Here is a 12,513-nt window from a genome sequence, read left to right on the forward strand (position 1 = left end):
GAAGGGAAGTTTGAGATGATTTTTTGTTCCAAGATGATTGAATCAGCAATGATTTCTAATTTATTTATTTTTTTCTTCCTATTAGAAACCAGTTTGTTGCAAGAGGTCTTCTTTCAGACCATCCTGCTTGCTGTGTGCTTAATCATTTCTGCATGTGCAAGGTAATTCGGATTTTATTTTCATGCAGTGGTATTTCATAATTAGTGAAGGCATAACTGATTGATGATTTCCTTGCCCTATTCCACAAAACATTTTAGGTAGCTTTGTTGTTAAGATTTGTTCATTTGTCTGTCCATGATAAGTTTCCCTTTATCTCTCATTGCCCACCTCCATCCTCTCACAAAGCATGCAAAACCTAGAAAGTAGGCAAGGCACAGTGGCTCATGTCTGTAATCCCAGGACTTTGGGAGGCCAAGGTGGGAGGATCACCTGAGGTCAGCAGTTCGAGACCAGCCTGACTAACATGGTGCAAATTAAAAATATGAAACTAACTGGGCCTGGTGGGGGGGGCACCTGTAATCCCAGCTACTCGGGAGGCTGAGGCAGGAGACTTGGTTGAACCCGGGAGGCGGAGGTTGCGGTGAGCCGAGATCCCGCCATTGCACTCTGGCCTTGGCAACAAGAGCAAAACTCTGCCTAAATAAATAAATGAATAAATAAAAACCTAGAAAGCATACAAAACCTAGTGTACCTTGCTTAAAATTGTATTTTACCATGTATTGCTTTTTGTTCAAAAAAAAAGTGGCTCCTGTTACAGGTATACTCTAAGTATACCTGGAGTTCAAAGGCACTTGAAGTTCCCGCCATGGGACTTAGGGTCCCTGCAGAGACTCCACCCTTCCCATTGTATTTGCATATCCCCACATAAATTGTCTCTTTATGTCTTCTTAAGGTATGTTTGTTCTGTATGTTTGTTCTCTACTCTCTGGCCTGTACGTTCTTCCTCTGCCTTCTTTTTCTTTCCCCATCCAAGTCTCCAGGGTAGTGATCGAGTTCCTTGGCCCACTCCTGTCTCAGGGCCTTTGTACTTGCTGTTCACTCTGCCTCTTACAACCCTCCAGATAGCCTCATTACATGTGAACTTACTTCTTTACAAAATCTGTTCAAATGTCACATCATCAGAGAGATCTTCCCTGAAAATCCTGTATAAATAGCATGCCACTCTTTGTCACATGCACCTTGCTTTACTTTTCTTTCAAGCACTTATTACCCCCTGACTGTGACATGATTATCTGTTGAAGTTTCAATGGGATCTGCCTCTCCCTAGAAGAATATGAGCTGCCTGAGAGCAGACACATTGTGTGTCTCCCTCATTTCAGCATCCTCAGTGCCAGGGGTTCTTCAATATTTGTTGAATCAATGAAACAAAGGTGAATACAACAGTCCAGGGGTCTTTATGGTTCTTGAACTCTGGCCAGCAAGAGCTGCCTGCTCTCGAGTCCCACATTTTGAGGGTCAAATACAGCAGCATCACTTGGAGGAGCTGCTTTTCAAAATACAAAGTCCTGGATCCCATCCCTTGAGATTCTAATTTAGATTTACTGAGAATTGGTATTTTAAAATAAGCTTCCCAGATAATTATGAGGTTTGCAAAATATTTTTAGATCACAATGGGACCAAAAGAACAAAAGTGGAGTGTGGGGGGTGCTCCTGTGGTTAAAAATAAATTTGCAAAATTCTGCGTTCTGTATCCCAAGTTGGAGAACCATGATGTGCATTAGTATAATAATCAGTGAAATAATGTGGTGAGGGAACACGTCTGGCTTTATTTCACTTAGTGTTTTCCAAACCTCCAAGTTGATCTCAGAGCCCTTTCTTTCCTTTCACAGGACTGTGAATTAAATGTTCGTTAGGTTAATGTTTGTGGATACTCCTGCCTTAAGAGGTGGAGCTTAACTCTTAATCTTTTGAGGGAGGGCTGCATTTAGACACGTCTTCCGGGAAGTAGAGTAAGGAAGTGGGTAAGAAAGGTAACTCTTCAGTGGAGAAACTGGACAAACACTGCTGCAAGTGAACAAGTCAGCATCAACAGGGATAAGTTACATTGATTGCATGTCCCCTTGATAGATGTGGTGAGAATGGCGCTTTACCTCTGTGGTCTTCCAAATCCCAGTCTACCAAAAGAAAAATAGCAGAATAAATAAATAAATTAATTAATTAAAATAAAAAATATTAAGGGACATTCAACACATTATCTGAGCAGGACTTTCCAAAACTCTTGTTGTACTAATGTACCAGTGTTGGTACATTACCATGTTCCTTCATTGTGACAAACATACCACAGTAATAATAATAGAGAAAGCTGACTGGGGACCACATGAGAACCCTCTGTCCTAATTTTCTGCTTTCTCTGCATATCTAAAATTATTCTAATAATGTTTATTTGAATTAAAAATTGACTAAAAATGTATAGATGTAGGCAAGAGCATGGATGTTTCTCTCTTTTTTTTTTTTGAGTCGGAGTCTCAATCTGTCACCCAAGCTGCAGTGCAGTGGCACGATCTCAACTCACTGCAAGCTCCACTTCCCGGGTTCATGCCATTCTCCTGCCTCAGCCTCCCGAGTAACTGGGACTACAGGCACCCGCCACCATGCCCGGCTAACTTTTTGTATTTTTAGTAGAGACGGGGTTTCACTGTGTTAGCCAGGATGGTCTTGATCTCCTGACCTTGTGATCTGCCCGCCTCGGCCTCCCAAAGTGCTGGGATTATAGGCGTGAGCCACCGCGCCTGGCCGGATATTTCTCATAGATATGTAAGTGACACATGACAGACAGGAAAGTCAACATGTTTGCACATACAGGTTGAGTATGCCTCATACAAAATGCTTGGGACCAGAAGAGTTTTGGATTTTGGACTTTTTTTTTTTTACATTTGGGAATATTTGCATATACTTGATGAGACAGCTTGAGGATGAGACTCAAATCTAAACAAAATTCACTTATGTTTCATATACACACAGCCTAAAGGTAACTTTACACAATATTTTAAGTAATTTTGTGCACCTGTGGCATGAAGTCAGGTGTGGAAGTTTCCACTTGTGGCATCATGTAGGCACTCAAAAAGTTTCAAACTTGGGGCATTTCAGATTTTGAATTTTTTAATTAGAGATGCTCAACCTGTGTATATAAAATTCAAGAAAAGGCAAGACAAATCAATTATTATAGATGTAAGAATAGTGATTAATTCCAAGGGTATATACTGAAAGGGACAACCAAGGAACCTTATAGGGTGCAGGAAATATTCTGTATCTTGATCTGTGTAACAATTACAGGTGTTTATATTAAAAAATCAAAATCAAGTTGTATACTTTATAGGCTTTGCTGTATGTATGTTAGAGCTCATTTTAGAATAACGGTTTTAAAATGCATATAAAGGGATTTCCAAAAGGATATTCACCAGATTTTATTAATAACTTTTCCTGTATGGTGGGATTTTTCCGATGATATTTTCTTTTCTTTTTTGTATTTATTTGTAATCTCTTTCAAATGATTCACATTTTGAAAATAAAAACCACAAAAATATTATTCTTTTTTAAAATAAATCTACCCAGTGACATCATCACCCATCCTATTGGCAAAAATTCAAATGCTTGGTCACATATTTTGGCAAAGTTGTGAAGTAGCAGACGTGCTCCATCATTGCTGTGAATTTTTTAACAATTTATTCTTAAAATCCCCAGGTAGGGGGGCTGGGTGCCGTGGCTCACACCTGTAATCCCAGCACTTTGGGAGACTGACGCGAGTGGATCACAAGGTCAGGAGATCGAGACCATCCTGGCCAATACGGTGAAACTCCGTCTCTACTAAAAATACAAAATATTAGCCGGGCGTGGTGGCGGGCGCCTGTAATCCCAGCTACTCTGGAGGCTGAGGCAGGAGAATGGTGTGAACCCAGCAGGTGGAGCTTGCAGTGAGCCAAGATCACGCCACTGCACTCCAGCCTGAGAGACAGAGCAAGACTCCATCTTGAAAAAAAAAAAAAAAAATCCCTAATCCCCAGGTAGGGAGATTCAATAATGTCGACCAAGTTTAAAGTTACATGTCTCCTTTGACCTGGTCATACCTTTTCAAATAATTTATTGTGTGAAATGACATATGTAAAATACTATTCATTGTATTTTTAAGCAGTTTTTAAAAATTATTTTTAAGTGCACTTTCAGTGGTTTTAGTATATTTACAAAATTGTAACACCATCACCACTATAATTCTATAACAATTTCATCACTGAAGAAAGAAACCCTGTACCCATTAGCAGTTACTCTCCATTCCTTCCTCTCCCACTTCCTGGAAACCACTAAAGTACTTTCTGTCTCTATGAATTTGTCTATTCTGGACATTTCCTATAGAGTTATACAATATGTGGACTTCTGTGTCTGGTTTGACTCACTTAGCGTAATGTTTTCAGAGTTCATCCCTGTCATAGCATGTATCATACTTCATTCTTTTTTATGGAAGAATAACATTCCATTGCATAGATACACCACAGTTTGTTTATCCATTCCATCAGTTGATGGGCATTTGAGTTTTCCCACTGTTTGGCCATTATGAATAATCTTGCTATGAACACTGGTGTACAAGTTTTGTATGGACATACATTTTCATTTTTCTTGGTTAAATACCTGGTTAAATTGAGTTTCTGGGCATATAGTAACTCTATGTTTAGTATTTTTAGAAACTGCTGAAACGTTTTCCAATAGGACTTCACCATCTTGCACTCCCACCCCCACCATCAGTGTATGAGGAATCCAAATTTTCCTCATCCTGAACGGTTGCTATTGTCTGTCTTTCTGACTAGAGCCATCCTGGTGGATGTGGTGTGATACCTCACTGTGGTTTTGATTTGCATTTGCCTGATGGATAATGATGTTGACCATCTTTCCATGCACTTATTTGATGTTTGTTTGTGTATCTGTTATACAGAAATGTCTGTTCAAGTACTCTGACACTTTTTAAACCAGGCTGTTTGCTATTTATTGTTAAGTTAAAATAATTCTTTATATTTTCTGCATATTAACCCCTTCTCAGATATGTGATTTGCAAATATTTTTACTGTTCTGTGGATTGCCTTTTCACTCTATCGAATGTATTCTTTGATGTGCAGAAGTTTTAAATTTTGATGTAGCCCAATTTCTCAATTTTTTTTTTCTTTTTTGTGGCCTCCACTTTTGGTGTCACAGTCAATAAATCATTGCCAGATCCACTGTCATGAAGTTTCCCACATATCTTTTGTTGTGTTTGATAGTTTTAGCTCTTACATTTAGGTTTTTAATTCATTTTGAGTTAATCTTTGTATATGGCATAAAGTAACGCTTCAACTTCATTCTTTTGCATGCAGTGTAGTAAGTTTTGAAGTGGAAAAGCATGAGTCTTCCAACTTTGTTTTCCTTCCTCAAGATTGTTTTAGCTATTTTGGGTCCCTTGCACATCATTTTGGTAATAGCAGAAAATAGAAACAACCCAAATGTCCATAAATAGAGGACTGAATAAATAAATTAAATTTGTCGACACCACAGAACAATGTGCAGTTGTGAAGTGCAATAGAGATAGATGTAGTAATAAAGTTAGAGAATGGGGTGGGAAAGACAGAGAGACAGAGAGAGACAGGATAATTCGTATCTTTCAAGATATAAATTATTCATAACTGGAAAGTACAAGCATTGAATACAGTTGTCCCTTAATACATAAGAGGGTTTGATTCTAGAGCTTCCCTCAGATACCAAAATCCTTGAATACTGAAGCCCCTTATATAAGATGATGTAGTATTTGCAAATACCCTATGTATATCCTCCCATATAATTTAAATCATCTCTAGATTACTTATGTAGATGGGTTATATTACTTATGAACTTTATTTCAGGATAAGAAGAGGCATTACTGTTATTAAATGAAATGTTTGTTTTTAAAAGGGACTGTTAGGTCTGACTGGTCTGAATACCTTTTTTACAGACAAAATATGCTATGGAATATACAGGTGTGGGTGATCTAGATCTCCATCTCTTCACTGCCATGACTCTTTTTCAGATATATATTGAGCCTTTGCAAGCAAGGTGTGAAGTGGTGAGGGCTGTGTGAGCAAACAAGTGTGGGGTCTGGTCACTGCTAGGCTGTAATAGCATCCGGGCCTAGCTACAACTTTGCTCTGAAGTCAGAGCACGCAACGCGAGCAGGGAGAGGCCAGGGGCAGAAGCAGGTACTTCCAAGCCTGCAGGGGCAGGGGGGCTTCCAAAACCCCCAAGAGTGCAGGGATACCTGGGTTCAGAGCAGTGACTGGGTGGCTGCAGCTGCAGCTGCAGCTACACCTAGGAGGACGGGGCTCCCTCCTGTTCTGGGCTCCCTCCTGTTCTGGGCTCCCTCCTGTTCTGGGCTCCCTCCTGTCCCAGGCTCCCTCAGGCTCTGTGAAGCACACAACCCTGGCCACGCCTCCCCTAATGCAGCTGGCATCTTTGCAGCAGCCACAGATAGGCTGCTGCTGCTGCCATCACTTATGGGACTTCAGTTTTTCCCACCATTTCTGTCTTCCCTTAATTTCTTATTTTTTCAGAACAAATTATTTCTGCCATGGAATATTTTGCTTGTATATGATTAATATAGAAAACTGTTCACCTCCTCTAAGAAAATATACTAACCCACAGCAATAACAAATATGCTAATCTATAATTAGCTCATTCCTTTTTGTTGCTGAATCATATTCCGTTGTATGGATGTATAAAGTTTGTTTATACATTCGCCTATTGAAAGGTGTCTTGGTTGCTTCTGGTTTTTGACAATTTTGAATAAAGCTTCTACAAAGAATCACATGCTGATTTGTATATAGACACAGAGTTCAACTCAGTTGAATTAATACCAAGTGCAGCTGTTGGGTTTTATGGTAAGTCTACGTTTAACTTTGTAAGCAAGGGCCAAACCATCTTCCAAGTGTTTGCACCCTTTTCATTCTTAACGGCAATGAAGGAGAGTTTCTGTTGCTCTGCATCCTCCCTAGCATTTTGTGTTGCCAGTTTGGGTTTTAGCCATTCTACTAGGCATGCAGTGGTATCTTACCATTTTAATTTGCATTACTCTAATGATGAACGATGTTGAACATCTGTTTTATAGTTATTTACCATTTGTATATATTCTTTGATGAAGTGTCTGGTCAGATATTTTGCTCATTTTTTCAAGTGGGTTGCTTATTTTCTTATTTAACTTTAAGAGTTCTTTATATATTATGGATAGAAGTCCTTGGTCAGATACATAATTTGCAAATATTTTCTCACAGACTATACCCTGTCTTTTCATTCTCTTAGCAATGTCTTTCACAGTGCAAAAGTTTTACATTTTGATAAAGCCCAGTTATTCATTTTTCTTTCATGGATTGTGCATTTGGTATTGTATTTTAAAACTCGTTGCCAAATACAAGGTCATATTGATTTTCCCCTATGTTTTCTTCTAGAAGTTTTACACTTTTACAGTCTACATTTTTGGTCGATGACTGATTTCGAGTTAAATTTTGTGTACAGTGTGTTATATATGTGTAGATTCATTTTTTGCGTGTAAATATCCAATTGTTTCAACACCATTGGTTGAAAAGATGGTATGTTCCCTTTGAATTGCTTCTGCATCTCAATTAAAATTAGTTTACTCTAACTGCATGAGTCTACTTCTGGGCTGTCTACTCTCTTTCATTGATCTGTATGTCTGTCCATTTTCCAATACCACTATCTTTATTACTGTAGTTTTTGTAGTAAACCTTGAAATCCTAAGCCTATAGTAAGTCTAGGAAAATCACATAGTTTGGAAATGCACAATTAGTATGCTAAATCAGAGCAATCTTGTTGTTTCAGATGGTTTATGGGAGAAATATTAGCCAGTGTCTTCACATGTTCATTGATGATAACTATAGCTTGTAAGTAACTGTTTCCCAGATTACTGCGATGATGCCTGTATTTCATTCCAATTTTGGTCACTTTAAAATGATTTTAAAATATTTTCTCTTTTTCGCTCAAGATGTGAAATCATTGTTTCTCAGCCTTGCCAGCTATTTCAAAACCACTGCCTGTGCTCGGTAAGTGTTGCCTGTGTTATCATTATTGTCTGGACAAAGGTGACCATAATTTGATATCCGAGAATGGTTTCTGCTGCATAGTAGATGGCAGTGACTATGTATAGAAAACATTGTGATCATTTGTCCTGAAGACTACTTTCTGTTACTGCTAAAATTTAATAGTATTATCATCCTGCCTCCTAAATTTTTACATCAAAATAATTTTTAGAAAAAAATTATTTCTTAGGACTTAGAAAATAATTTGAAGGAGAATGTCCTTTAAAATAATTTTTAAAGTGATTTTGTAGATTCATAGCACTACACTTTATAAATACCTCATATTAAGAAACCTTTGTGTTAGACTTTCCCAAATAGCTGGCAAACTGCCCATGAAATGATCTCAGTTACAAACTGTGATTTCTGTGCCTTCTCTTATTCATTTAATGATCCCCTTGTGTGTTAACTGCCATGGTTCAGCATATTTCAAAGGGTTACTGGGGTCTGGGTGGGATGCCCATAGAATTTCAAACAGTCTGGAAAGCACCATTCTATTGCAAGATGAACTGTGTTAATTGCCTTCACTTCAATATGGCTGCCAGAGGCAAACTCACAGGGCTTGGAGACTGAGGTCTGTAATTCACCATGGCACTCTTACAAAATCTGCGTTAATTCTGAAATCACAATGGGGTTTAGTGAAAATTTATTTTGGTTAGGATTCTAGGCAATATTGATTTACTGAGATTTTGAGTGATGCTTCCCACAATTTCTAGATATTTCAGGTTTCTGGGGGTGCACATATAGCTAAGTTTTATTCAACCTGATATTTAGAAAATTTAATCTTTGGGTAACTCAAGAAATCCTTGTAATTTAGCCCTTGAAATTAATGACAGGCTGGGTGTGGTGGCTCACACCTATAATCTCAACACTTTGGGAAGCTGAGGCAGGAGACTTCCTTGAGTCCGGGAGTAGGCCAGCTTGAGCAACATAGTGAGACCTACAAAAAATAAACAAAATTAACTGGGTGTAGTGATGTGCACCTGTAATCCCAGCTACTGGGAAGACTAAGGTGGAGGGATTGCTTGAGCCTAGGAGGTTGAGGCTGCAGTGAGCCGTGATTGTGCCCATGCCACTGCACTTCAGCTTGGGCTACAGAGAGAGAATTTGTCTCAAAAAGAAAAAGAAAAAGAAGAAAGAAAAAGGAATTAATGACTTCTGTTTAAAACAATTATTGATTTCTAAAGTGGCACCACCTAAGTTACCAAACCTTTATTGAGAATTTATGATATGTTCTATATGGTATGGGGTACCCAGTTCAGCTCAACTGCTGTTAATGAAGTGTCTACTATGGGTTAGACACAGTCACTAGGTGCCAGTGTGTCAATGCCCCAGCATGTGGCTGGCCTTGAGATTTCATCATCTCATTAGAGTAAAGGACATGTAAGGGGCAAGGTGAAGTTGCTTTTTAATATGGCTAAGTGCAAATATCAGGTTAGTACAGGAGCCAGGGGGAGCACAGGAGGTCGGTTTACCAGACTCAGAGGAGTGGGGAGTATGTTCAGGGAGGGCCTCCTGGAAGAGCCAACATCCATCCTGCAGGGGTTATATCACCTGCTGTTTTCTCAGAACTTCCCATTGTTCTGGGCTCATTGTTTGTTTTCTCCTAAAAGAAATTACATTAGGACAATATTTCTATCCTGAACAAATGCTCTTATCTTCTGACTCATTCGAAGAAGGAATGAGATTCCTTCTTTGATTACTTATGTACATACTTTGACTTGTTCTTCTCTTGTTCCCAACTCCATTTCTCCTGTTTCCTGTCCACCAGTCTCATATACACACACATTTGCATTTAAGACCTGTGAAAACAAGGACTATTGACTTCATTTTTGTATCTACCACCAAAGCCTTGAAAATAGTACGTACTCCATACATATTCATTAACTATGTTTTACTGCATCATTTCTTGAAGTACTTCCTTAAAAGCCCGAGTTCTGTGTGTATATTAAAGACTTTGCAACCCTCTCCTTCTTATGTAAACATACTGAGAAACTAATAAACCAAAGACATGGTTATTAATATCGAGAGTCAAGAATGACTCATAGGCTTCCTCTAACAATCAATGATGAGAATCTAAGGAAGTGGAAGGCAAGCACTGAATTCAGTTCAGCAAATATTAATGCAGCACCCTCCCCCCAACACACACGCCGATCTTGCACTGTGCAAGTTAGATTAGATTAGGTGTCTGTTTAGCACCTCACACTTCTCAGATCATATCCCTTTTCATAACATAATGAAATTCTTAGGCAACTGTTTTCCTCATTAAATTTAAAGTCTGTGAGGATAGGGACTGTCTATCTTGTCCACCATTGGCCTGAGTGTCCCTTGCAAATGAAGGTCAGCACGGGTATCTCGTGTTAGTAATGATGTGTTAGCATCAGCGGTACACGTTTTGCACACTTATGATTTCATAGTAACAAAATGGGCAACGTCTGTTCTCTCTTAGATGAAGGAATGTATGTTTGTATATGTAATGAATGAATGAATAAACTTTAAGGAATAAAAATATGGGGAAAATCCACCTGTTACCCTACAGACTGTTCTACTGGGCAGGAGAGAGCCTTTTTCTGGAAGTTGTATTCTTTTGAGCCATTTTCTTTACTAAGTTTTTAATCTTCTTGAGGCTCATGATTGCCTTTCACTTAAAGTGCGTTTAATCCAGAAAAATGCCATTAGGGCAGGTGGGAAGAGGAAACCTTAGGAAATGTTAGTTAGCTAAGTACCATGCTGGGCTGAGGGGTCGAAACCTCTATAGCCTTTCAGACAAAAAGGAGAGCACTAAGACCTACTGGGATAAAAGCAAAAACAAAAAGTACCCTTAGTTGAGGCTGCACTCTTCCTAGTTGTGATTACTTAGGCCAGTTGTGGGTATGGGTGTGGTTGTGCGCATATATATGCACACAGGGGTATGCAGTGATTACATACTGCATTTCCTGGGCATAGGGATGAATTATGCATTTCTTTTCTTCTTTCTCCAATCTAGGTTTGTCAAAATTTGACAACCATTTACGAATGCCTTCAATGAATGTACTCCATCTGAGTATCCGGAAATTGTCCAACTTGCAGTCTACTTGGAATCAAGTGTTTTATTGAAAGGGAGTAAGCAAGTAATTAAGAAAAATCCATTTTAGTTGGACTATGTGATTTTAAAATGATCTCAGTTTTTCCATCAAAATTATAATATGCTCATGAAAATACTATTAATTTGCCTTCCCTTTGCAAACACCAGCAGTTGAAAGGGAAAGGACAGGGAATGTGATGGAAAAGAGACCGCCTGGAATAAATGTTCCCCTATGATTCTCTAAGGCAGTGGTTCTCGAGCTTGAATTTTCATTAGGAAATTCTGTGAGGCGCTTGTAACCAGATTCATGTATCTGCCACATGCACCTATCTCTTGCTGAATTGCTTTAATAGAACAATGAGAGCAAGTTTGTCTAATTAATACCAACCTGGCAACTTGAATAACAATAAATACAATTTGTACATAAAATATAATGCTGCAAAAGTTTGTCATTCACCTCAATGGAGTGACTTGATATTAGATGGTAACAGTAGGTGATGGTTGATATGAAAATGGATAGGAAAGAAGCGTTTTCTGAAAGTTATATTCTTTTGAACCACTTTCTAAACCAAGTTTTTAATCTTGGGGCTCATAATTACCTTTCACTTAAATTGCACTTAAAGATATAACACAGAAAAACGCCTTAAGGACAAAATAAAGGCAAAACACCAGAGCGCTTTGAAATGCATGAAAATGGTGCAGCTGTACCCTGGAGCCTTGACTCAAGGGCTCTAGAAAATGTTCCCTTTGTACCCCTCACACTTGGTGCATGTTCACAAAGCAAATATGGCCTGCCATTCAAATTTGTTCTATGTGATATTCTCTGAGTAAAAACTCTTATGTGCAGAAAATTGTCTTTGCTCAAAATGGTAATGCCAAAATGTAACTTTATATATAATTTGCATTTAGTGCATTTTTTGCTTAAAAAATAAACTAATAAATAAGTGGAGTCACCAGCAAATTTATATGTGTGTGTGTGTGTGTGTGTGTGTGTGCGTGTGTGTGTGTGTGTGTATATATGTATTTTTTTTTTTTTGAGAAATCCTGGAGGAACATCATTAATGGAAGACTGTATTATTTCCCTATTTCTGCCTTAACAAATTACCACAAACCAAGTGGCTTACAGCAACATAAAGTTACTGTTTTACAGTTCTGGAGCTCAGAAGTCTAAAATAAAGGGCAGCAGAGTTGTTTTCCCTCTGGAGGCTTTAGGGAAAGATCTATTTCCTCACCTTTTTTAGCTTCCAGTGGCTGTCTGTATTCCTTCGCTTGTGGCCCCCTCCTCCACCTCCAAAGCACACAACTCTGATTTTTTACTTCCATCATTACATCACCTTCTCCTCTTCTGCAGTAAAATCTCCCTCCACCCCC

General features: G+C 38.6%; 1 protein-coding gene across 3 annotated transcripts in view; it reads left to right on the forward strand.

Annotated features, from left to right (window-relative positions):
* The window catches only part of TMEM71 (transmembrane protein 71), a 58,650-nt gene extending 46,547 nt beyond the window's left edge, over positions 1–12,103 (forward strand). For all 3 annotated transcript variants that reach the window (XM_011977102.1, XM_011977101.1, XM_011977100.1), the window contains 4 exons: positions 86–161; positions 7,825–7,886; positions 7,988–8,045; positions 11,065–12,103. In XM_011977102.1, the coding sequence (XP_011832492.1) occupies positions 86–161; positions 7,825–7,886; positions 7,988–8,045; positions 11,065–11,080 (212 nt within the window). In that variant the 3' untranslated portion in view covers positions 11,081–12,103. The remainder of the gene's footprint in view (positions 1–85; positions 162–7,824; positions 7,887–7,987; positions 8,046–11,064) is intronic.
* Positions 12,104–12,513: the final 410 nt, after the last annotated feature.

Source organism: Mandrillus leucophaeus, unplaced genomic scaffold (assembly GCF_000951045.1).
Source record: "Mandrillus leucophaeus isolate KB7577 unplaced genomic scaffold, Mleu.le_1.0 Scaffold173, whole genome shotgun sequence".
NCBI lineage: Eukaryota > Metazoa > Chordata > Mammalia > Primates > Cercopithecidae > Mandrillus > Mandrillus leucophaeus.